The sequence below is a fragment of the Caretta caretta genome, chromosome 5 (genome assembly GCF_965140235.1).
Source record: "Caretta caretta isolate rCarCar2 chromosome 5, rCarCar1.hap1, whole genome shotgun sequence".
NCBI classification, from domain to species: Eukaryota; Metazoa; Chordata; order Testudines; family Cheloniidae; genus Caretta; species Caretta caretta.
The window spans coordinates 33,924,039-33,950,990 of NC_134210.1; the positions used below are offsets into that span (position 1 = coordinate 33,924,039).

Genomic DNA, 26,952 nt, shown 5'->3' on the forward strand with positions numbered 1-26,952 from the left:
ATGTCTCCCTCTAGTGGCTGACCACAACAATTAATAGTTTATTGTTGACAAAAAAAATTACTCCTTTTGCTCAAGTGATGGACACCTGGGTTTTATGTACTGAACTTCACAGGCTGAACTTCCTCTGATGCCTTTGGTGACTAAATATGCATGAGGCAATGGTTTCTTACAAAGGGGTTTGTTTCACATTCTTTGAGGTTTGCCTGGAGTTAAGGTTCTCAGACTACAGGCAAACAGAAGGTTCTTGCCAAGCAAACCTCAAAGTATGTTTTACAACCCCTTTTCCTCTGTTACCATGGGTTGTTCTCTGGGATTTATCAACCCATGGAATGAAGTAAAGATATGAGCTGAATGTAGCATTGGGCCAGGGAGCCTTTCTAATCCTGCCATTGATGAAAGTGGGACCAGACAGACTATTTATTCCACTGAAGATATTTGCTGTGCTTCTCAGAGTGAGGAAGACTACTTTGCCAGTCCCCTAACACTCCAGGTAACAGGAGCTAGATTGACAGCAGTCCCCCGAAAATTAAGGTGAGGCCAGTTGGCTGCCTCCTGAATCTTTTGAAAAGATGCTGTACCATACCAGGCCACCAGATTAGCTCCTTATCCAAAGCCATCTAAAAGAAAGAGTGGGGTGTTCTTGTAGCTTGTTGGAAAAGAATAAGGTTCCCAGCCCTTGTCTGAAGCCAGGTCAGCCAAGTCTTGCCTGAAGCTCAGTGAATCTTTTAGTGGGGGTTTTGGTGTGCAAGGTTCACATGGCTCTAACATTAATTATTCCTTTCTGACAGGGCATATAAACACTGTCCCTGGTTGGAAGGGGTTAATTGGCAATCTGAGGCTTAACTAGCCATACCCTATCACATCTTATTTGGCCGTTAAGCTTAAAAGGAGAGTTTAAAAGGGGGAAGCCCAACAATTAGAGGCTGATGGGGAAAGTGGTACTGACAGACTGTCCTGTGGAAGGCAAGGAGCCTGCCTGGAGACAGGAACCCTGATGAGCTGCAGCCTATCTGAACTGCTAGCAAGGGGAGGAGCGTACTAACCCCTAGACAGTGGTGGTGTTTGAGACACAGGAACCTGCAGAAAGGTGTGGTGAAAATGGTAGAAACTGAGGAATAGGTGGGTTACTGAGCCTGGCTGGGCTGAAGGACTGGTTGCTTTTCATTAGGGCTGTCGATTAATCGCAGTTAATGCATGCGATTAACTCAAAAAATTAATTGAGATTAATCGCAGTTTTAATCACACTGTTAAATAGAATGCCAATTGAAAAGTATTAAATAGTTTTGGATGTTTTTCTATATTTTCAAATATATTGATTTCTATTGCAACATGGAATGCAAGTGTACAGTGCTCACTTTATATTATTATTTTTATTACAAATATTTGCACTGTAAAAATGATAAACAAAAGAAATAGTATTTTTCAATTCACCTCATGAAAGTACTATAATGCAATATCTATATCGTGAAAGTGCAACTTACAAATGTAGATTATTTTGTGACATAACTGCACTCAAAAACAAAAAGAAAAGGAGTACTTGTAGCACCTTAGAGACTAACCAATTTATTTGAGCATGAGCTTTCGTGAGCTACAGCTCACTTCATCAGATGTATACCGTGGAAACTGCAGCAGACTTTATATACACACAGAGATCATGAAACAATACCTCCTCCCACCCCACTGTCCTGCTGGTAATAGCTTATCTAAAGTGATCATCAGGTGGGCCATTTCCAGCACAAATCCAGGTTTTCTCACCCTCCACCCCCCCACACAAATTCACTCTCCTGCTGGTGCTAGCCCATCCAAAGTGACAACTCTTTACATAATCAAGTCGGGCTATTTCCTGCATAAATCCAGGTTTTCTCACATCCCCCCCACCCCCATACACACACAAACTCACTCTCCTGCTGGTAATAGCTCATCTAAACTGACCACTCTCCAAGTTTACATCCAAGTTAAACCAGAACATCTGGGGGGGGGGGTAGGAAAAAACAAGAGGAAACAGGCTACCTTGCATAATGACTTAGCCACTCCCAGTCTCTATTTAAGCCTAAATTAATAGTATCCAATTTGCAAATGAATTCCAATTCAGCAGTTTCTCGCTGGAGTCTGGATTTGAAGTTTTTTTGTTTTAAGATAGCGACCTTCATGTCTGTGATTGCGTGACCAGAGAGATTGAAGTGTTCTCCGACTGGTTTATGAATGTTATAATTCTTGACATCTGATTTGTGTCCATTTATTCTTTTACGTAGAGACTGTCCAGTTTGACCAATGTAAATGGCAGAGGGGCATTGCTGGCACAAGATGGCATATATCACATTGGTGGATGTGCAGGTGAACGAGCCTCTGATAGTGTGGCTGATGTTATTAGGCCCTGTGATGGTGTCCCCTGAATAGATATGTGGGCACAATTGGCAACGGGCTTTGTTGCAAGGATAAGTTCCTGGGTTAGTGGTTCTGTTGTGTGGTATGTGGTTGTTGGTGAGTATTTTCTTCAGGTTGCAGGGCTGTCTGTAGGCAAGGACTGGCCTGTCTCCCAAGACTTGTGAGAGTGTTGGGTCATCCTTTAGGATAGGTTGTAGATCCTTAATAATGCGTTGGAGGGGTTTTAGTTGGGGGCTGAAGGTGACCGCTAGTGGCGTTCTGTTATTTTCTTTGTTAGGCCTGTCCTGTAGTAGGTAACTTCTGGGAACTCTTCTGGCTCTATCGATCTGTTTCTTTACTTCTGCAGGTGGGTATTGTAGTTGTAAGAAAGCTTGACAGAGATCTTGTAGGTGTTTGTCTCTGTCTGAGGGGTTGGAGCAAATGCGGTTGTATCGCAGAGCTTGGCTGTAGACGATGGATCGTGTGGTGTGGTCAGGGTGAAAGCTGGAGGCATGCAGGTAGGAATAGCGGTCAGTAGGTTTCCGGTATAGGGTGGTGTTTATGTGGCCATTGTTTATTAGCACTGTAGTGTCCAGGAAGTGGATCTCTTGTGTGGACTGGACCAGGCTGAGGTTGGTGGTGGGATGGAAATTGTTGAAATCATGGTGGAATTCCTCAAGGGCTTCTTTTCCATGGGTCCAGATGATGAAGATGTCATCAATAATTGTAAAACTTTAGAGCCTCCAAGTCCACAAAGTCCTACTTCTTGTTCAGCTAATCGCTACGAGAAATAAGTTTGTTTACATTTATGAGAGATAATGCTGCCTGCTTCTTATTTACAGTATCACCTGAAAGTGAGAACAGGCATTTGCATGGCACTTTCATAGCAGGCATTGCAAGGTAGTTACATGCCAGGTATGCTCAACATTCATACATCTCTTCATGTTTCGGCCACCATTCCAGAGGACATGCTTACATGCTGACGATGCTCGTTAAAAAAAAATGCATTAATTACATTTATGACTGAATTCCTTTGGGTAGAATTGTATGTTTCCTGCTGTTTTATCCACATTCTGCCATATATTTCATGTTATAGCAGTCTCAGATGATGACCCAGCATGTTATTCATTTTAAGAACACTTTCACAGCAGATTTGACAAAATGCAAAAAAGGTACCAATGTGAGATTTCTAAAAAGATAGCTACGACACTCAACCCAAGGTTTAAGAATCTGAAGTGCCTTCCAAAATCTGAGAGGGATGAAGCGCGAAGCATGTTTTCAGAAGTTTTAAAAGCGCAATGCTCTGATGGGGAAACCACAGAACCCGAACCACCAAAAAGGAAAATCAACCTTCTGCTGGTGTTATCTGACACAGATGTTGAAAATGAACATGTGTCGGTCCGCTCTGCTTTGGATTGTTATCTAGCAGCACCCGTCATCAGCATGGACGCATGTCCTCTGGAATGGTGGTTGAAGCATGAAGGGACATATGAATCTTTAACATATCTGGCATGTAAATATATTGTGCCGCTGGCTATAACAGTGCTATACCAACACCTGTTCTCACTTTCAGATGACATTGTAAACAAGAAGCAGGCAGCATTATCCCCTGCAAATGTAAACAAACTTGTTTGTCTGAGTAACTGGCTGTACAAGAAATAGGACTGAGTGGCTCTAAAGCCACTAGGCTCTAAAGTTTTATATTATTTTATTTTTGAATGCAGTTATTTTTTGTACATAATTCTCCATTTGTAAGTTCAACTTTCATGATAAAGAGATTGCACTACAGTACTTGTATGAGGTGAATTATTAGTCGTTTAATCGCAGGATCAATCATGCTTAATGTTTTTAATTGTGCCATTAATCACGATTAATTTTTTTAATCTCTTGACAGCCCTACTTTTCATATTTTTTAGGATTTTGGTAACAGGCTCAGAGGCCCTGGAAGGTGTTAGCTAAAATGGTCTGGCCAGAGTAGACACTGGGGAAAATGAGGCAGTGTTTCTGCATTACTATATCTGGCCACTGAGGGGTGCACTGAGGTGGCAACTTTGCTACATTTTCATTAAAGCTGCCTACCATTTTTGAGTATTTGAGAGCAAAACAAAGGTTGCACAAATAGGGGTTTTACTGGTTACTTAGCTCAAGTGAAAAATGGCTGGATCAGTTTTGATCAGACATACCAGACATATTTACCATTGGGCTGAGGTCAGTCCAAACATTATTTTAAAACAAATGATAATACAATAAGTTAGAATGGATATAATGCAGTAGAGTGGAAACAGCTTCTTGTTCTTAACAGTAACACTAATTACCCAGGCCATTAAGTCTGTAATGTTCATTAAATAATGATGCACAGTAAACTGTGTTTAGTGAACAGTCTAGTTAATTACATCATCTCACCATCAACTCAGGTCAGAGTTTTCATTATTTTATACTGAAACCCATAACATGTTTAAAATTTCAAATGTCCTGTTTGATAGCTACAACAGACCAGCTGGCAGCCTCGTTTGAAATGGAAATGTCTCAAGCTGGCTTCAGTGCTCATTATTCCCAGGTAAATTGACTGTTTAGATGTAGAAATTGTTTTTAGAAGGGAAGCAGCTGTTTATTGGTTAATGCATGGATCTGGAATTAGGATTCCTGAATTCTGTCCACAATTTTGTTACTGGTTTGCTGTATCACATTTTGAAGCTCTCAATAACTCAGTCATTTGTAAAATGAATAGAAAAATATTTATAAGAATAAGTTTTGTGAATCTAAATTAATTAATGCTCACATAGCACTGTGGCATCAGCAAATGATTTTCTATAAATGCAAATTGTTGTTATGGTATTTTAAAAGTAAGAGGTTTTTATGCCATCTCTTGGAAAGATTTCATATTATTAAATGACAGTTTTAACTATAAAATACTGAAATGTATAAGTTCTGTATTACTAGAGGTATAGCATTTTTTAATACATTGACTATTTCAAATACATAAATTCTAAGTGGTAAATATTAATGGAACATCAGTGCAGGGTACTGAATCACAGAATATCAGGGTTGGAAGGGACCTCAGGAGGTCATCTAGTCCAATCGCCTGCTCAAAGCAGGACCTATCCCCAATTTCTGCCCCAGAACCCTAAATGGCCCCCTCAGGATTGAGCTCACAACCCTGGGTTTAGCAGGCCAATGCTCAAACCACTGAACTATCTCTCCCCCCGCAAGCTGAAAACTGTAGTAACCAGAAATCATTAACTCTTTATTTATTTTAGAAAATAATAATGTGCCCATTGTGATGATCTAGACAATGTACAAAATTAATATGTTAATTAAATACTAGGCCCAAAGGATGGAAAGACCTCCACCCTAAGAAAAAAAATAGAGGCAAAGGAAAACAACACAAAGAGAGAGGGAATGAACTGGGCAGTTCATCGGAGATGAACTGGCCCATGTGAAAAGGCCTGCCCCACAGGTTTGAATGCAGTTAGAGTTTAGCATTGATGAAAACCTGAGCAACAGACTTTGTTTCATTTGACCTTGCACAAATACTGTTTCAGAAATACAATCTCTCCACTTTTACATGGAGGGATATAAAATATAACATGGTAATTATGATTCAGAGAGATTATTAGCCCTTACACACAGATATTATCCAGACTACCAGCCAGAGGAAGGCTTAAGATCCATTTGGTATTGTATATGGTTGCAGTAGCCAAAGGGACAAACTGCCAAGATCAGAACCTCGTTGAATGGATTTGTTGATATTTCAGCAGACTGGAAATGGGACACCTTTACTTTTTCTGGAAGGCCAGACTGACTCCTACAGGCACAAAAGATCAGCAGACCCATCCCAAGGGGTTTAAAATCCATCTGGAGATCAGTAGAAGCACTGTACTAAGAGGCTACCCAAGAATGGCATTAAATGAGTGCATTTCCTAGTTGGCCTTGCCCTGGCTACTTTTGCTGTCTTGCTTATGCTATCTGGCTCTGCATACTCCAGTGGAATAAGACATATTCCACTTTGCCTTTACTCCTTTGGCCCAAACTTGTTAATAAAAATGGGATGAAAAGTGACTTCACTTTATGATTGTGAGGAACATACTAATGTATGAAATGCAAGGCTAAATATTGCAAGTATATGTGAAACAAAAATCAAAGAATATCAAAGAAAATCTAGAGATGATGATTATGGTTCTTGTAAAGAACAATGGGTTTTTTTTTTTTTTCTGAATGTAAGGACTGGATCATGCTTGGAGCAGTTGGAGCATATGACTGGAATGGGACAGTAGTCATGCAAAAAAACAGTATGGTTTTAATGCCAAGAAATGATACATTTCGTGACAAGTCTTCAGAAAGAAATGAACCTCTTGCAGCTTATCTAGGTAAGAGAAATGATCCTGCGGAAATCTTTGCGGAAACCCCTGTGAATTTTGTGTGTTCTCTCTAAAACTCTTCCAAAAAGATATTCCTAACAAAATACAGTCCTGGCTTCCAGGTGGTGAGGAAGATTTGGACTCCAGAGGCATGTCTAAACTATAATATTTCATCATATTAGAACCTGAGTATGACCAATCGAGTTAGATGACACAATATGACCATAACTCTGCAGTCAATGTAGATCACGAAACACCCAAACCTTTTGGGTCATTCTAGACTGCAGCTGAAAGCAAGCTTCCCAGCCTGAGCAGATTGACTCGTGCTAGTTTGGCTCAAGCTAACATGCTAGCAGAGTGGCTAACCACTTGAATTCAGACCCAGGGGAGTTGAATCCAAGGTAGCACAAGTCCTTCTACCTGGGCTATGAGGCTCGCTCTCAGCTGCAGTGTAGATGTAACACTGACAGACCCTGGTTGTCGGGATTGAACTAGGGACCTCTGGAGCTTAGTGCATGAGCCTCTACTGCATGAGCTAAATGCTAACTGGCTGTTAGCTAAGGCTGTAGAGCAAACTCATTTAACTCTAAGTGGTCTTGGTGGGACAGAACACCACACGCAGAAGGTCTGTGGGTTACATAGACACACCCTTATACACATCTGCTAGCATGGCCTCATGGAAACAAAGTTACACTTGTATGTGGTTTTGCAGTATTGGGCCTTAAGGTTTTGAATCACAACAATTATTGCTGATGCAGTCTGTAAATGTTACATCTTGAATTATTTTACTTCTCCTAGGATACACTGTAAATTCAGCATTGACACCCGGAGATGTGCTATACATTGCTGGTCAACCTCGCTATAATCACACAGGCCAAGTTATCATTTACAAAATAGTAGGAGGAGATGTAAAAATACTACAGCGGTTAAATGGAGAACAAGTAAGCATGTGTTTTACAGTTAAAATGTAGGTGGAATATAGTAAACAAATCTGTTCACAATGTAATTTGAATGAAAACTATGGATCAGAAAAGCATCTTAGGGAAATTCATAGAATCATACAATATCAGGGTTGGAAGGGACCTCAGGAGGTCATCTAGTTCAACTCCCTGCTCAAAGCAGGACCAATCCCCAACTAAATCATCCCAGCCAGGGCTTTGTCAAGCCTGACCTTAAAAACCTCTAAGGAAGGAGATTCCACCAGCTCCCTAGGTAATGCATTCCAGTGTTTCACCACCCTCCGAGTGAAAAAGTTTTTCCTAATATCCAACCTAAACCTTCTCCACTGCAACTTGAGACCATTACTCCTTGTTCTGTCATCTGGTACCACTGAGAACAGCCTAGATCCATCCTCTTTGGAACCCCCTTTCAGGTAGTTGAAAGCAGCTATCAAATCCCCCATCATTCTTCTCTTCTGCAGACTAAATAATCCCAGTTCCCTCAGCCTCTCCTCATGAGTCATGTGCTCCAGCCCCCTAATCATTTTTGTTGCCCCTTGCTGGACTCTCTCCAATTTTTCCACACCCTTCTTGTAGTGTGGGGCCCAAAACTGGACACAGTACTCCAGATGAGGCCACATCAATGCCGAATAGAGGGGAATGATCATGTCCCTTGATCTGCTGGCAATTCTCCTACTTATACAGCCCAAAATGCCGTTAGCCTTCTTGGCAACAAGGACACACTGTTGACTCATATCCAACTTCTCGTCCACTGTAACCCCTAGGCAGTGATGAGCTGCCAAAATCTTAACAACCAGTTCCCTATAAAATGTTCTGATTTAAGGGAAGTGCCACAGTATGTATTTTTTGTACCTTTCTCCATAAGAAGTGGCAATGCATTGAGTCACTGGGAGTCGTACTTAATAAAAAAAAAAACAAAAACATTTTTACATGTTTATTACAATAGAAACAAATTATTGCTTTATTAAACGCATATCAACATAATGAATGAGGCAAGTGCGACCCCTGTTAATAAAATAATAAACTAGACAAGGGGTGGGCAAACTTTTTGGTCCGAGGGCCACATTGGGGTTGCAAAATTGTATCGGATGCTGGGTAGGGAAGGCTGTGCCCCCCCCAAACAGCCTGTCCCTGCCCCCTATCCGACCCCCACCCACTTCCTGCCCCTGACTGCCCCCCTCAGAACCCACAACCCATTAACCCCCCCATCTCCTTGTCCCCTGGCCACCCCCTCCCAAGACCCCCCACCCTAACTGCCTGCCAGGACCCCACCCCTTATCCAACTTGCCCCGTTCCCTGTCCTCTGATTGCCCAGACCCCATCTACCACCACCCTGACAGACCCCCGGAACTCCTACGCCTCCCCAACCCTCCCTCCCCCATTCCCTGTCCCCTGACCACTCCCCTAGAACCTCTGTCACCTCCAACCGCTCCCTGCCCCTTATCCAACCCCTCCTCTCAGCCCCGGCCCAGCCCCCTTACCATGCTGCTCAGGGCAGCGTGTATGGATGCCGCTTGGCCCGCTGGAGCTCGCAGCCCCACCCTCTTACCATGCCACTCAAAGCGGAAGGAGTTGCAGAGCTGCCCAGGAGCGGTCCAGAGTGCTGGTGCCGGCAGCGTGGCATGCTGAGGCTCTGTGCGGGGGGGGGAGGGAAGGCAGGGGAGGGTTTGGGGGAGCCTTCCCGGCCAGGAGCTCAGGGAGCCATAATAATTTTTAACAACTGGTTCTAAAACTGCTTCAAAATTTAACAACCAGTTCGCGCGAACCGGTGCGAACTGGCTCCAGCTCACCACTGCCCCAGGTCCTTTTCTGCAGAACTGCTGTCTAGCCACTCGGTCCCTAGTCTATAGCAGTTGTAACAAAGTTCCTCCTCTACCTTGGTGGGTCTTGTGCTTATTGGCAGATTTGCTCGCCTTGGAGCTTCATAGTAGCCCTCAGTTTGGACGTTTTTATTAACCCACAGTCCTGGTCGACTCCTCCTGTGTCTGACCAGGAGTTGGGAGGATTTGGGGGGAACCCGGGCCTGCCCTCTACTCCAGGTTCCAGCCCAGGCCCTGAGGAATGCAGCTGTCTAGAGTGCCTCCTGGAACAGCTGTGCGACAGCTACAACTCCCTGGGCTACTTCCCCCTGGCCTCCTCCCAACACCTGCTTTATCCTCACCATAGGACCTTCCTCCTGGTGTCTGATAATGCTTGTACTCCTCAGGCCTCCAACAGTCCACGTTCTCACTCTCAGCTCCTAGTGCCTCTTGCTCCCAGCTCCTTACATGCGCACCACAAACTGAAGTGAGCTCCTTTTTAAACCCAGGTGCCCTGATTAGCCTGCCTTAATTGATTCTAGCCGCTTCTCGATTGGCTGCAGGTGTTCTAATCAGCCTGTCTGTCTTAATTGTCTCCAGAAGGTTCCTGATTGTTCTGGAACCTTCCCTGGTAAACTCGAGAGGGTGGAAGACCACGAGTGTCGAGGAAGCCCCCCCGCTCTAGGCCACCAGGTAACTCAGGAGGGTGGAAGACCACGAGTGTCGAGGAAGCCCCCCCGCTCTGGGCCTGAGCTAACCTGAACACCTCTCCCTCCTGAAAGCTGTTGTGTTATACCTTCTGATTGCGTTGTTTTGTTGCTAAGTTTTTCTTTATCCTTTTGTACTCTCTGTAACTGTTACAAATAAATTTCTTTTCTGTTTCAATAAAAAAAAAAAAAAAAAAAAAAAAAACCTTCCCTGGTACCTTACTCAGGGAAAAGGGACCTATTTAATCTCGGGCTAATATATCTGCCTTCTATTACTCTCCTGTAGCCATCCGGCCCAACCCTGTCACACAGTGCATGGGATTCTTCCGTCCTAAGTGCAAGCGTTGCACTTGTCCTTGTTGAACCTCATCAGATTTCTTTTGGCCCAATCCTCTAATTTGTCTAGGTCACTCTGTATCCTATCCCTGCCCTCCAACGTATCCACCACACCTCCCGGTTTAGTGTCATCTGGAAACTTGCTGAGAGTGCAATCCGCACCATCCTCCAGATCATTAATAAAGATATTGAACAAAACCGGCCCCAGGACTGACCCTTGGGGCACTCTGCTTGATAATGGTTGCCAACTAGACATGGAGCCATTGATCACTACCCGTTGAGCCCAATGATCTAGCCAGCTTTCTATCCACCTTATAGTCCGTTCATCCTGACCTTGTTCGTGAAGACAGAAGCAAAAAAAGCATTGAGTACATTAGCTTTTTCCACATCCTCTGTCACTAGGTTGCCTCCCCCATTCAGTAAGGGGCCTACACTTTCCTCAACCTCCTTCTTGTTGCTAACATACCTGTTGAAACCCTTCTTGTTACTCTTAACATCCCTTGCTAGTTGCAACTCCAGTTTTGATTTGGCCTTCCTGATTTCACTCCTGCATGCCTGAATAATATTTTTATACTTCTTCCTGGTCATTTGTCCAAGCTTCCATTTCTTGTAAGCTTCTTTTTCGTGTTTAAGATCAGCAAGGATTTCACTGTTAAGCCAAGCTGGTCGCCTGCCATATTTACTATTCTTCCTACACATAGGGATGGGTTGATCCTAATACTTCATAAAGTATAAGCTGTTAACATGCTCACAGGATTCTCCTATCTGCTAAGGAACGCAAAATGAACTTAAATCAACCAGATATTTCCCCAGGAGAATTTCCCGTGTACAGGGAATCTTAGCCAGTGTATACCTAGTGAAGGTGGCATAGCCACCTCCTACACCAGCTGCTACGCCTATCCCTGGGGAGGAGTGGGTATGGCAGGGCAGAGCAGGGATGTGATTGAGCTAAATTCCACTACACTTGATCTCCCCACTAGTACAAATTCTGCAGCACCTTGTAGTAGTGGTGAAAGTTACAGAGCCCCCCTGCTGCTTTAACTTCCACCAGGACTGGGCAGCCAGGGACCAGGGAATCACAACCAGCTTCACTGCTGCCATTGTCAAGTATGCCTGAGAACAGCGGATATGGTTGAGAATTTGATGTTTGTATATTGAAGGCAAGAGAGGCCTTTTTAACACTCATCCAGATTTCATACTGTGTCATCACAATGACCTTTTATTATGATTACGGTAAATTTATAAAGCTTATACATTAATATAAAGCTGGAGTCTAAGTGTATCTTTGATTCACAATTTCGGGTATCAGCAAAAAGAATGAGCAGTACTTGTGGCACCTTATAGACTAACAAATTTATTTGGGCATAAGCTTTCATGGGCTAAAACCCACATCATCAGATGCATGCAGTGGAAAATACAGTAGGAAGAGATTTTATATATATATACAGAGAACATGAAAAAATGGGGGTTGCCATACCAACTCTAACAAGACTAATCAATTAAGTGGGCTATTATCAGCAGGAGAAAACAAACTTTTGCAGTGATAATCAGGATGGCCCATTTCAAACAGTTGACAAGAAGGTGTGAGTAACAGTACGGGGAAAAATTAGCACAGGGAAATAGTTTTTAGTTTGTGTAATGACTCATCCACTCCCAGTCTTTATTCAAGCCTAAGTTAATGGTGTTCAGTTTGCAAATTAATTCCAGTTCTGCAGTTTTTCATTGGAGTCTGTTTTTGAAGGTTTTTTGTTGAAGAATTGCAACTTTTAGGTCTGTAATTGAGTGTCCAGGGAGGTTGAAGTGTTCTCCGACTGGTTTTTGAATGTTATAATTCTTGATGTCTGATTTGTTTCCATTTATTCTTTTGTGTAGAGACTGTCCGGTTTGGTCAATGTACATGGCAGAGGGGCATTGCTGGCACATGATGGCATATATCACATTGGTAGATGTGCAGGTGAACAAGCCCTTGATGGTGTGGCTGATGTGATTAGGTCCTGTGATGGTGTCCCTTGAATAGATATGTGGACAGAGTTGGCAATGGGGTTTGTTGCAAGGATAGGTTCCTGGGTTAATGTTTGTGTTGTGTGGTGTGTGGCTGCTGGTGAGTGTTTGCTTCAGGTTGGTGGGCTGTCTGTAAATGAGGACTGGCCTGTCTCCCAAGATCTGTGAGAGAGAGGGATCATCCTTCAGGATAGCTTGTAGATCCTTGATAATGTGCTGGAGAGGTTTTAGTTGGGGGCTGAAGGTGACGGCTAGCGGCATTCTGTTACTTTCTTTGTTGGGCCTGTCCTGTAGTAGGTGCATCTGATGAAGTGGATTTTAGCCCACGAAAGCTTATGCCCAAATAAATTTGTTAGTCTCTAAGGTGCCTCAAGTACTCCTCGTTCTTTATTCAATATTTTGTTTTCTTCTCATTCAGTGTATGGCCCCATATCTTATTTATTGTACATCACTCAAACCCCAATTCTCCAGGACCTCATTCAACTGCCTTAACCATGAGTAAGGCTGAAAGTCTGTCACCGAGGTCATGGAAATCACAGATTCTGTGACTTCCTGCGACCTTCGTGACTTCTGCAGCAGCCGGTGTGGCTGACCCCAGTGCCGCCCGAGCAGCTGGGGCAGTCTGGGGGCCAGCCACACCAGACACTACTTGGGCGGCCCTGGGGCCAGCCACACCGACCACTGCTTGGGTAGCCCCAGGCAGCTGGCCCTAGGGGCTGCCGGAGTAGCAGCGGTCCTGAAGCAGCAGTGGCGCCCTGGACCACCCCCACCCCCAAACACTAGCTGTGCCCCAGGTCGCCCGCCCCTGCCCCAGAGCACCAGTGGTGCCCCGAGCACACACCCCAGCCACTCCAGAGCAGCAGCGGCGCCCCAGAGCCCCTCCTTCCCCCAGAGCAGCAGCAGCACCCTGGAGCCCCACAGAGAACCTAAGATTTTGTCAGGGGTATTTATAGTGCAAGTCATGGACAGGTCATGGGCTGTGAATTTTTGTTTATTGCCTGTGACCTGTCTATGACTTTTATTAAAAATACCTGTGATTAAATCTTAGACTTAACCATGAGACACTCCTTTCTCATCCCTGTAATCCCTGGCCTCATTCACTACACATCTTCCAACTTCTGCAGCAAATAAAAGAGGGGTCACTACACAACCCTGATCCTTCCTCAGAGCAGATCCATCCAGTGCACTGAATGAGGCAGGAGTCCTCTGGAAAAACTAGTATGTGGTCATGTAATTAAAGACTATATCAAAATACAAATGCACAAGAGGGCCAAATTAAGGGTGCACAGGCAACCCTAATTCTGGCATTTCCTAACTTCTGAGTGCTCGGCATTGCAATCTTATTAATAGCCTTTAATCAGGTTGGGGTTTTTTTCGTAATTTCCTAGGTATTTAAAAAAGCAAACTGAAACATCAGAAATTCCATCATATGGCATCATATCGACATCCACATGGTTCATCTGCTGAGTTGGGACCTTTAGATCCACTGCACAGATCTCAGCTTCTTGAACTAATGGAGTAAAGGATAGCAATAGTAGGTTGTCATCCTCTATGTGGAGCAGCCCCAGGCAGGGAGGAGAACACACACTGCCAGTGGGAGTCATCGATACTTGCTGACAGCAGAGGAATGGTGAGACTCGAGAGTCTTGCATTCCATTCCAGGCTTTGAAGGGGAGTGTACTCTAGTAGTCACAGAACCTTCTGCCTGTTTTCTTACCCAAGCTTAACCCTTTCTGTCATGTTCCCTCCCACCTGTACCTGTCCCAGTCTTTACTCTTCCCCCACCCCTAGCTCCTCATCCCATCCCATTCTCCTTGCCTTTCCAGTCTCCACTCCTCAGACTTCTCATGCTATTCCCATTCTCTTTGTCAAACCAGTACCACACTTGCCTTCTCTTCCCAGCTCCACATCTGATCTTGGTAACCTGTCCCAACTGGCTCCCAGTCCCACTCCCCATCCCCCCACACACATACAGAGTTTTCCTCACTGGCTCCCTGTCTCCTTGTCCAAGCAGTGCCAGCCTCCCCTCAGTGATGAGCTGCCAAAAACTTAACAACGGGTTCCCTCCTCACCCCACAAAGGGGTCGTTACCCAACCCCACCCCCCAGGACTCCTGCCCCATCCACCCCCCTCCCCTGTCCCCTGACTGCCCCCAGAACCGGGCAGAAGGGTCTCGTGGGCCACCGTAGTGGGGGTGAGGTGGGGAATCCCAGAGGTGCTTACTTGGGGAAGCTCCCAGGAAGCATCCGTCAGGTCCCTCTGACTCCTAGGGGCGGGGGAGCATAGCTGGGGGGGAGCAGGAGGAGCGGCTGCTGCCCCACTGATCACATCAAAAGTGGCTCTTTAGGCGCTGACTCCCTGGGTGCTCCAGGGCTGGAGCACCCACGGGGAAAATTTGGTGGGTGCACCCACCGGCAGCTCCCCGCCCATGCCCGGCCCCAGCTCACCTCACCTCTACTCCACCTCCTCCCCTGAACGCACCGCCCTGCTCTGCTTCTCTGCCCGCCCCCGGCTTCCCACGAATCAGCTGTTCAGCGGGAAGCCAGGGAGGGCTGAGAAGCAGGCGGCGGCTTCCCGCTCAGGCCCAGGGAGGCGGAGGTGAGCCAGGGCGGGGAGTGGTTTCTCTGCGTGCCCCCCCCCCAGGTTACCTGCTGCGGCACGGGCGGCCCTCCTCATGCCCCCCTGCTCCAGCTCACCTCCTCGTCCCTGGGCCTGAGCAGGAAGCCGCAGCCTGCTTCTCAGCCTGCCCCAGCTTCCCGCGTCAATAGCTGATTCACAGGAAGCCTGGGGGGGCGGAGAAGCAGAGCGGGGTGGCACGTTCAGGGGAGGAGGTGGAGTGGAGGTGAGCTGGTGCCGGGGGTGGGGTGGGGAGCTGCCGGTGGCTGCTCTGCATCCACCAAATTTTCCCCTTGGGTGCTTCAGGGCTGGAGTACCCATGGAGTCAGCACTTAAGGTGCCACTTTTGGCTGGTTAAATTTAGAAGCCGTTTTAGAACCGGTTGTCCCTCACGGAACAACCGGTTCTAAAAGGGCTTCTAAATTTAACAACCAGTTCTAGCGAACCGTGCGAACCGGCTCCAGCTCACCACTGCCTCCCCTCCATCTCCCCCCACACCAGCTCCCAGGCACAGCCTCCTTACCCAACAAATCCTAGACTCTCCCCTCAACTCCCAGTCATAGTTTTTTCTCTTCTGCCTCACGAGGCTCCTTGTTCTAATCTGCTCCTTTCCTTTCCCCTGAGTCTGGCTTTTGTGCCGTCTGGATTTGTGTCAGACAGCTTCCTCTTCCATACTGTCTGACCAGCAGAGATGGTCACTGAGAGCACCAGAGAGACAGACTCCTTGCTGTCACTTCCAGAGCACCCCAGTCCACATCAGCAGAAGCAGTAATTATAGGGAAAGTCAGGCTTTGCTCCCCATAATCCTGGGCTTCAGTATGCTCATTTTCCTTGTGGGGATGGTGTATGCATAGTCTGGTCACATGTAGGAGTTATGGAGGGTAGAGCACTAAACTCTAACTCTCTACTAAAACTAAAAACGGATATTTTTCAAAGGCTTATAACTTGTCCAAATTTGAGCAGATTTTCACAGGAAGAACAAAAGACAGATCCCTGACAGAAAGACCACGCCCTGCCAAATGTCAATTCCCTGCCCCCAAAGCAAGGGGGGGAGGAGTGCTAAAGCAGTTCAAGGAAAAGGTCCCCACATTTTTCTAAAGGGAAAAAAACATTTTTTTCTAGTCTGATTCTCAGAAATTGGTGAACCATTTTGGCTGAAATTTTCCAGAAAATGCAACTTAAGGCAGAAACCTCAGTTGTAAAATTTCAGCCCAAATGGTTAATGTCTCACAAAGATATATGCAACTGAAAACATGGTCTTATAATGGGAAATGTTGAGCCTCCGTAATATTAGGCAGTACTATCAGTCTCGCCTGTAATAAATATGTCATATGTTTTTATTGCAGATTGGGTCATACTTTGGGAGTGTTATTACTACAGTTGACATCAATAAAGACTCATTTACAGACATTCTGCTAGTTGGAGCTCCTATGTACATGGGAACTGAAAAAGAGGAACAAGGAAAAGTGTATGTGTATTCTTTGAACAAGGTAACAGCGATACAGTTATTGGCTGGGGAAAAGGGATATGCTTATTAGTTTCTGTGGATCCCTTATTTGAACAAATAATTTGATTAAAACCTTGACTTGGAGATACTCAAATGACAGAAGGTGAGGGAGGTGGCCTACAAAAAGAGCAGAATGGAAAATATTTTTTAATGACAAATCTAGTTAAATTACCAGCACATAATACAGAGTAGTTCCAGGGAATCTAACGTAATATTTTATATGGCTAAGAAATGTATCCTTAATAGACCTGGGTGAAAACTGAGTTCAGCCCCCATTCATACTACAACTTTCATCTGTGTTGTCAACAAATTAGGGGAAAACCTTGCTGTACCTGGGTTTCCTGAGTTAGTTACAACTGCAGTGCGGATGGAACTTGTTGGGTCTTCCTGCTTAAAGAGGAAGGATGGTTAGAGTGCTAGTCTGGGTCGGGGGAGAATGGGTTCAGTTCCTTGCTCTGCCACATACTTCCTGTTTGACTCTGGGCTTGTCCACATGGGAACACTCAGGGAAATTAATCTAAATTAATGGTTGAAGTGGATTATTAGTTAAACCACATTAAGCCTCTTTGTGGACACTCTGAATCAGAAGTTAAATGGCCTTTACCTTAAGCTAAATCAAATTAAGGCAGTTTTAATTATGAATCAAAGTGTCCACACAGGAGTTTAATCTAGTTTAACTAATCCACTTTAAATTAATATCTTTAGTTAATTTAAATTAATTTTCCCAAGTGTCCCCATGTAAACAAGCCCCAAGTGCATGCATAAAATAGATGTAATAGTGCTCCCATACTTTACAGGGGTGCTGTTAGGATGAACACATTAAAGATTGTGAGTTGTGGAGATATTACAGGGATGGGGCTCAGATAGATAGATTCTGATTCACTTCGTTCTCTAACTTGGCAATGATATTCCTGAATGTTCTTCAAATTGATTGTCCATGTGGATTCCATTCTTGAGGCGCATGTGCCCCATTCACGTAAGATCGGATTCTTTTGACCAGCAGTGTCTGTTGGGGCTATGCCTGTGCCCTAGATGTCTTCATACTCCACCATCCCCACTCCCAGTCATAAAGGGTACTGTGAGCCCAACCGTCCCTTAGTTCTTTCTTACTGCCCATGGTGGTGAGATAGAACCCTTGCAGTGTCTGACTGCATCTCTGTGACTGTTGCAGTTAGCGTTAGTGATTTATTAGTTGAGGTAGTTAGTTAACTTTTATTTTGCCCAGTGGCTTAAAAATATAACATTTTTATTAATTTTTCTTACACAGTTAATAGGCTCAGAGCCCCAGCCATCCAGTACTGGGACTCAATTTCTGATAATAGAAGCTGCATCTTAGGAGTTTAAGACATGCTCCTTGTGATGCTTCTGTGCCTCTCAACAATAGGCACTCTAAATGGCTGATTCGTTTAGGTGAAGGGCATATCCCTGACCATTGCTCCAGCTGCCTCTCTTTTTCCAAGCGCACTGAGAAGGGATGCCAGTCAAAGGTTATATTGTCTGGAGCAGGGGTAGGAAAGAGCCTCACTCCAGAGATAAGGAGACTCTCGTAACTGGGTCACAGTTGTCAACTTGTGTTCGGGCTGGTCTTGAACTTTGCAGTGGAATGGCCTAAGATGGGTTCCTCTGGACTCTGATGCCAGCAGTACCAGCTAAATCTAAATCCACTGACCACCTTTCCTCCAGTACTGACTCTTTGATACCCACAGGACCCAGTGCATTGATATCATCCCTTTTGACACCTGTGGCCTATTTGAGACCAAGTGAGCCTGGTACTAGAGTCCCCCTTGCTGACTCATACAACATCAGCTATGCTAACGAGGCCTTCAGTCACTGAAATTACAGGAACACATACAGCTATGCAGTACCATCTGCTTCTCCTACCCAGATAAAGGGATGCAGGAGCACCCTAACACAGCAGAATGGGAGCCCCACCACTGGAGGAGGGGTATGTCTTCTCTATCATAGAGACTCATTTCCTGTTCATCCCCCTCCATGGGAAGCACTCTGAGAGTCAGGGAGGGATTACACAGTGAAATTAATGGCCAAGACCCTTGACATCTCACTGGAAACTGTGTGGCTTCTCTTGCATGATCAGCTAGACATTCTGCACCGTTCCATACCTGGTAGAGTCACCATATGCATTAACGAGGGACCGTTGCAAGGATGAGGAGCAGACTCCAGCATCAATATCTGTCACTTTTAAGAGGGTGGATAGATGGTACCAAGTTCATCACAAGGGCTTTGAGGAAGCCCCTCACAAGGGCTTCTATTCACTTCTGGTGCCAAGCTCACTTGTCATAGCAGCTATTCAGGAAAGATCCAAGCAGCAAGGGCCTTATAAACAACACAAAGGGAAAAGGATCGTTAAAGAGTGGATCTGTTCAGCAAAAAAGTCTACTCTGACAGTTTCCAGATAGGCATTGCCAACTGCCAGGTGCTTCTGGCAAAATGTGACTATCTGCACTCGAACAAATTGTCTCAATTTATAGAAAGACCTCTTGCAGGAGCACACGGAAGTATTAAAATTCATCATGCTAGAGGCACAGCTGATAGCTGGGAACTTCCCTGCAGGCTGCTTTGGATGTGTCTGAGACATCTGCATACACCATGACCACACTGGGGGCAATAAGAAGATCCTCCTGGTGCTAGTCACTGGGGATACCAAGGGATGTCCAAATCATTTGAGGATTTTCCATTTGAGGACTGCAATCTCTTCAACTCAAAGACCAACAAGTCCTTCCACTCATTAAAGGACTCCAGAGCCATTTTGTGTTCTCTAGTCTAGTACATGCCAAAGAGAAAGCAAGCCAGACTTCAAGCCTCCTTCAGCCAGCATTCCTGTGCCTCATACTATTATAACCCAGAGGGGGCACTGGAGCTACCAAGGAAGAAGTAGAGGTTCCAATGCAGATGACCCACTGCCTCTGACAGATACGACACATTTGATGTCTTTCTCTTGACAGCAGCTTTCACACCACAGTCAGAACCTTTGGAGATTTCTACTCTTCTCCTCCCCCACTTTGCCTCTTTTGGTAACTGCCTTCCTTTTTTTCAGTAGCCTGGATTGGGATCATCATGGACCAGTGGGTCCAAGAGATTGTCAGTAATGGATATTTGCATACAATTTCAGTCCCTTCCTACCCTCCACCCCCTTTTCCCATCCCCTTCAGGGACCCCTCACAAAATACCATTGAAGCAAGTAGACTCTCTGCTACGTCTCAGAGCAACAAAATAGGTACCCTTAGAGTTCAGAGGTAGGTGGGTTTATTTCTACAATAGTATCATTCCAAAGAAGAAAGAAGGTTCAGTGTCTTAACTGCATATTTCCTATGAGTCAGATGTATCTCACATTTCTAGCAGGAATATCTCTGTATACATACAAAGTCCTGCCCTTTGGCCTTTCCACAGCTCGAAGGGTACCATCAAGTACTTGGCAGCTCATTTGAGGAGATGTATCCCATTTACAGGTTGATCTGAGGAAGATCATCCCCAGCAGGTAACAAACTCAATTCAAGTAACATTACACTGGGCTCAAAAACAGTGAAAAATCCACACTTACTCTTAATCAAAGCATAGAGTTCATAGGAGTCATGTTAGATTCTAGATTACCAAGAGCTTGCCTCCCAAAAGAAAGATTCCAAACTATAGCCGACCTCATCAGCCAACTTCAAGCTCATCCAAAAACCTCAATAACAGCATGCCTCATACTTCTGGGACACATGTCCTTATGGTCCTATGTGACAGCTTGACAGACTTTGCCTATACTTCATGCAAGGGTGATTGAAATCAGTGTATCTACACAGCAGACACTACATGGATGTGTTAGTCACAGTTCCACCCTCAAGAAGTCCCCTCTCATTAGATTGGCAAAAAGACATCTCAGGTGTGCAAGGGAGTAACCTTTTTTGCACATCAGCATACCAATACTCTGGTGACAGATGTCTCATCTCAGGGATAGGGAAATCATCTGAATCACCCAACATAGTCACACAACACAACAGTTAGATCCTACATCCAGATCCAGTATTGTTATACGTGACAGCCTGGAAACTGGCTACCCAACATCCACTGAAAGAAAGTGTTCAGCAGAAGTTCAGAACATTCTGCTCCAAAGCAAGAAAGCCTCAACTAGACTGACTTCCATAAAGCTAAGTGGAAGAAGTCTTCTATTTGGGCGTCTCATCACCAGCTTCCCAACAATACCCATGTTATCAATATTGGACTATTTCCTGGCCCTGAAATGATTGACTTTCTATTCGTTTCAGAGGGATCCATCTAACAACAATATCTATGCATCACCCTCCTAACCAGGGCCACGCTGTGTTTTCTGACCCTGCAGTGACCAGATTCCTTACAGGCCTCTTTAATGTTTTTTCTACAGTTCAGAAGCTCCATCCCACTTGGGACCTCAGCATAGTATTAATAAGGTTGATGGATTCCCCACTTTGAACCATTAGCAATCTGTTCTCTGTACCACCTATCTAAGAAGACTGGCTTTTTAGTAGTGTCAAGGTTCCTCCCCCACTCTGAACTCTAGGGTACAGATGTGGGGACCTGCATGAAAAACCTCCTAAGCTTATCTTTACCAGCTTAGGTCAAAACTCCCCCAAGGTACAAAATGTTCCACCCTTTGTCCTTGGATTGGCCGCTACCACCACCAAACTAATACTGGTTACTGGGGAAGAGCTGTTTGGACATGTCTTTCCCCCCAAAATACTTCCCAAAACCTTGCACCCCACTTCCTGGACAAGGTTTGGTAAAAAGCCTCACCAATTTGCCTAGGTGACTACAGACCCAGACCCTTGGATCTTAAGAACAATGAACAATCCTCCCAACACTTGCACCCCCATTCTGGGAAATGTTGGATAAAAAGCCTCACCAATTTGCATAGGTGACCACAGACCCAAACCCTTCGATCTGAGAACAATGAAAAAGCATTCAGTTTCTTACAAGAAGACTTTTAATACAAATAGAAGTAAATAGAAATAAAGAAATCCCCCCTGTAAAATCAGGATGGTAGATACCTTACAGGGTAATTAGATTCAAAACATAGAGAACCCCTCTAGGCAAAACCTTAAGTTACAAAAAAGATACACAGACAGAAATAGTTATTCTATTCAGCACAGTTCTTTTCTCAGCCATTTAAAGAAATCATAATCTAACACGTACCTAGCTAGATTACTTACTAAAAGTTCTAAAACTCCATTCCTGGTCTATCCCCGGCAAAGACAGAATATAGACAGACAGACAGACCCTTTGTTTCTCTCCCTCCTCCCAGCTTTTGAAAGTATCTTGTCTCCTCATTGGTCATTTTGGTCAGGTGCCAGCGAGGTTACCTTTAGCTTCTTAACCCTTTACAGGTGAGAGGAGCTTTCCCCTGGCCAGGAGGGATTTCAAAGGGGTTTACCCTTCCCTTTATATTTATGACAAGTAGTCATTACATCAGCTTGAATGATAGGGGTGACTCAGGTCCGTAAGTCAGTTCTTCTAAAGTGTTTCATAAGGACAGCTTTATTCTCAGAGCTAGCTTCCTGCTCAGAGTTGTTTCAGAATTCCATATGAACCAATTTATTAATCTCCGAGTTTTCTTCCATAAGGTTAACTCAACCCTAGGGGAAGTTATACTTGATGTAATAAGGGCATTGTCAAGACAAAATCATTCAGGAACACACGTAGGCTCTTTGTGACCTTTGCTTATAGGGTTAAGGATCTCACAATATCATCGCAGAAAGTATCAATATGGGTCTCTAAGTGTATAAGAGTGTGTTACAGTTATCCAGGTTAGATCCACCCAGCCACATTACAGCTTATTCCACTAGAGGTCATGCAGCCTCTGCTATCTGACTGAAGAATGTCCCTATTTGTGACATGTATAAGGCCAGCAACATGGAGTTCAGTCCACACATTAACAGGAGACTATTCTTTGATACAGGCATCCAGATCAGATGTCTACTTTGGTAGGGCTGTCCTGCAGGATTCCTAGTATCCACCTCTACACAAACAGAAAATTGCTTGATGGCCATCATAAGTGGAATCCATATGAATAATCCTTTGAAGAAGAAAGCATGGTTACTTCCCTTACAGTAACTGTGACTCTTTGAGATGTGTTGTCCACATGGATTCCACAACCTGCCCTCCTTCCCTGCTTCTACAGAGACCTACTCCTCTGGCATTCTGTATTGACAAATGAACTGAGGATGGTTGGGCACATTCTGCCCTTTATACCTCAGGTGGGGGGCTTGAGGACAACTAGAACCTGGCACAGCCTGAATGGACCCTGATGACCAAAAGAATCCAATCTTGCACACATGGGGTGACTATTTCAGGGCTAGTAAACAACCCATACCTTACCAAGACTGGAATTACAATGTTCAGGACAACTGCCATTTGTGATCCAGAATAAACCTTGTTGTATCTTTCCAGTTCAGGGAACTTCTTTTGGAAAGAATCCTTGCAGCACCTTAAGGGGTTAAGTGGTTTAGTTAAAGTACCATACAGACACTATTAGGATGCTGTGCCTTCCTACAGCCCATTACTTCAGACAGCTGTCACAGACAGACAAACACACTGCATGTCTCTCCTTTCCTGCTTAGAGTCAGTATGGCAGCCATAGTTTAGGAACCACAGCTTTTCACCATATATAGAATAATATTTTAACACCACATGGTTTCTGTTAAGCGATTTAACTTTGTGTAATTTATCTGTTTGTCTTGAGTGCACGTGCTTTTAAAAGCCTGCTTTGCTGTAAAGTTGATGGCAGTCCCTAAACATTACATTTATCCTTTTCACAGACAACATTTGAATATCAGATGAGCCTTGAACCTATGAAGCAAACTTGCTGTTCGTTGTTAAAGCACAGTTCCTGCAAAAATCACAAGAACGAACCTTGCGGTGCACGCTTTGGGACTGCAATTGCTTCAGTAAAGGACCTCAACCTTGATGGGTTTCACGATATTGTAATAGGAGCTCCTTTAGAGGATGATCATCGAGGAGCTGTGTACATATATCATGGCAATGGCAATAGTATAAGGAAAGAATATGCACAGGTAGGAGTCTGTGATAGGGTGTACAAACCCCACACTGGGCTACAAGGGGTTAAAGGATTATTTTGGGCTCAGCCAGCCCCACTCAGCCACACCTGCAGCAAATGCTCCATCTAGTGTAGGAATTAAAAGGCAGGGATTTAGCTCATTTAGGTGGCAGAGCTGGAGGTGAGCTGGGTGGCAGATCTGCAGCCCACAGCTCCAGCAGAGCAGCGGGAAGCTTAAGACTCTGACACAACTGCCCAAAGGGGCTTTCTGTGTGGGAAGGAAGGACCCACCCCAGAAACAACCAGTGAAGGAAGTATCCTGTGGAGGTTGGATATTGGTAACCCCCTCTTACTTATTGTGATTTGGGTTTCCCCACCAGGGGAAAGCCTTGGACTAAGCTGATCCCAGGGGGTGTCCAAGAGGAAGAGGCCCAGGGAGGACAGCCTTATACAGCCTGGGTTGTCAGATTACTGGTAGCCCAAAGGGCCCTGGGTCAGAGCCTGGTGGACTGGGAGAGCCCAGGCTCCCCTCCCCACAATCCCCTTGGCAGTCAAGAGTTGCAGCCATGACCCCTAGGCCACACTCCCCAAGTGAGGACCGTTATAGAGTCAAACATATAGTTGAGCAGCAGTTTTAAGAACAGTGACAGGTTTCAGAGTAGCAGCCGTGTTAGTCTGTATCCGCAAAAAGAAAAGGAGTACTTGTGGCACCTTAGAGACTAACCAATTTATTAGAGCATAAGCTTTTGTGAGCTACAGCTCACTTCATCAGAGCTGTACTTCACAAAAGCTTATGCTCTAATAAATTTGTTAGTCTCTAAGGTGCCACAAGTACTCCTTTTCTTTTTATAAACAGTGTATCTTAACAGACATATCCTTTGATTAGGGTGGACTTATTACTCCTTGAGGGCTTGATCCAGCTCCTATTGAAATGAGTGGAAGCCTTTCCATTTACTTTGGATTAAATCCTTAGTTTCTTTAGTACAGCATTTGTGGCTCAATGGCAAGATTCCTATTGACTTCAGTCAGAGTTTGATAGACCCCACTGAAGTCAATGGGAGTTTTTCCACCGACTTCAGTAGGGTCAAATTGTGACCTCCGCAACCTTGACAGCTTCCTTTTGAGAATGCTAAGTACAGTTAAACTCATTCTGACTTTATTAAATTTGACTATTATGATCTATTGTTAGAAAACACTGTTTCTTATGTTTTATCATGTTTTCTACTGTGTTTTCATTAGAAACCTTCTAAATATGCTCTGTATGAATAGATAAAGGAGACACTTAACAATTCCTAAAAGATCCATTTATATTGGGCATTTATATTGTGCTTATCACCATGGTAACTCTTTTAGAAGGTCTATAACAGGGGCGGCCAAACTTACTCACCCTCCGAATCATAAGACAACCTTCAGAAGTTCGAGAGCCAGGGCGCACCTGACGGTGCTCGGGACTTCAGCCCCACAGGAGGTGCCTGCCGGGGCTTCAGCCTAGCTCCTGTTGAAGCCTTGAGCCCTGGCAGGTGTACCCCACGGAGCTGACCCTCGAGACCCCCCCCTCCCCACTGGGCAGAAGCCCTGAGCCCTGACAGGTGTGCCCCATGGGGCTGAAGCCTCGAGGCCCTGCTCCCCGCTGGGCAGAAGCCCCTACCCTGCCACCCTGCTGTAAGACAGAGGTCCTGAGCTCTCCCTCCCCCCAGTCTGGTAGGTGGAGAATGGGGAGGTGCATGGGGGGGGGGGCTCCGTGAGCCGCACTTTAATGGTAAAAGAGCCACATGTGACTCGCAAGCCACAGTTTGGCCACCCCTGGTCTATAATGAAAATGCAGTGTTAAAATTCTAAAAAGCCTATTCACACCCAACTTGTGCATCCTTAATTTTTTGATATATGAGTTGTTGTATACGACATAAAGCTATTAATTCTTTTTCATAGCATATTCCATCAGGTGGAGATGGGGAAAAAGTGAAATTTTTTGGTCAGTCTATACATGGAGAAATGGATTTAAATGGTGATGGTCTAACGGATGTCACTATTGGAGGCCTTGGTGGTGCTGTCCTCTTCTGGTATGTATATTAAAAGCATTTGTTTAAAGGGCAAACCCTAATCACCTGTAGATGGTTGGATGTTCTCTGTTGGTAGATAAAAGGTTTCATGTTGACTGTTTTCCTTATTCCTGTACTGTTGTTGTATGTATTTAGATGGAATAAAAGAACCTAAAGAGCCATAGGCATTAATATGACCTGAAACTTTCCAACATTAAACAGAGTTAAACAAGGTTCAGGGTTTGGTACACAGAGACCTCAGCTTACTTACTTTGTGCCATGGCAAACAAACCATTAAGTATCCTTTTAACCTTTTATTAAAGGTACAGAAAAATAAGGAAAAGCAGTTAAAGCATTTGAAATGCAAAGCCTTAAATAAGGTTTTCATTTTAACAACATTCCTTGTTCCCTGGAGAGAGTCTTCAGAAGGAATTCCCACCTCCAGCCCATCCCCCTCCACACCTTGTTCAACAGTTTTATAGGTGGTAATAACTGTTTTCTTTGGGAAAAGAGATGGGCTGGAACTTGAGCTGTTGCTCCTGCTGTTATTGTCCATCCTTTCCCATTTCCTAGAAGACCCAACAAGTTGGACACACACACAAAAGTGGGAGAGAAAAAAATAACAAAGAGAAAATACAGCTTCTCTCACTTGCAGCCTCACTTCTGGAGAAACACAAGCATGGCTCATGGTCTTGTCAGTCACTCCAAGACCTGGCAAACTTGTACCAACATTGGGCAGTTTAGGGCATTGCATTTATCTTCCTGTTTCGTGACAGAGGCTTAGAGCAGTGTTGCAAAATATATAGTCTTGGCCAACTAAGCCAGACTCTTGTTAGACAGAGGGAAAAAAGGAGAGGGATAGGAAAGAGAAGAAATAAAGTGGAGAAGGAAAAGAACATACAAGTCTCACATCCCAGGTAGTATTTGGGATTTAGCCAAAGCCAGTGGAGGTGGTGATGTAATCTGGTTCCCTCTCTCAAGTCTGGTCTAGTCAGGACATCTTTCAAGATTAGAAGACAGTACGAGTAGCAGCCATGATAGTGAAGCTTGCTCCTTTCACAGTCAACCAGCATCACAGTAGCTAGCTTTTCCTCTCACAGTCTCTTTTTGAGGACCCCAAAAGGGGAATGATGAACAGACTAGTCCTCTCAGTATTGTCCATCTATTAGGCCTAGTTTCTAGCACACCAATTTTGGTTTCCTGATTTTCAGTTCTAGAATTTTCTTGTTTACAAAG

At 44.7% G+C, this 26,952-nt stretch overlaps 1 protein-coding gene and 1 long non-coding RNA gene across 3 annotated transcripts in view; one reads left to right on the forward strand and one right to left on the reverse strand.

Moving 5' to 3' along the window:
- LOC125637173 (uncharacterized) overlaps window positions 1-26,952 on the reverse strand; it is a 180,424-nt gene that overhangs the window by 109,943 nt on the left and 43,529 nt on the right. The window lies entirely within an intron of this gene.
- ITGA1 (integrin subunit alpha 1) overlaps window positions 1-26,952 on the forward strand; it is a 151,716-nt gene that overhangs the window by 86,420 nt on the left and 38,344 nt on the right. For both annotated transcript variants that reach the window (XM_075128464.1, XM_048851355.2), the window contains 6 exons: window positions 4,848-4,921; window positions 6,587-6,731; window positions 7,521-7,663; window positions 16,487-16,630; window positions 23,439-23,693; window positions 25,607-25,737. In XM_075128464.1, the coding sequence (XP_074984565.1) occupies window positions 4,848-4,921; window positions 6,587-6,731; window positions 7,521-7,663; window positions 16,487-16,630; window positions 23,439-23,693; window positions 25,607-25,737 (892 nt within the window). The remainder of the gene's footprint in view (window positions 1-4,847; window positions 4,922-6,586; window positions 6,732-7,520; window positions 7,664-16,486; window positions 16,631-23,438; window positions 23,694-25,606; window positions 25,738-26,952) is intronic.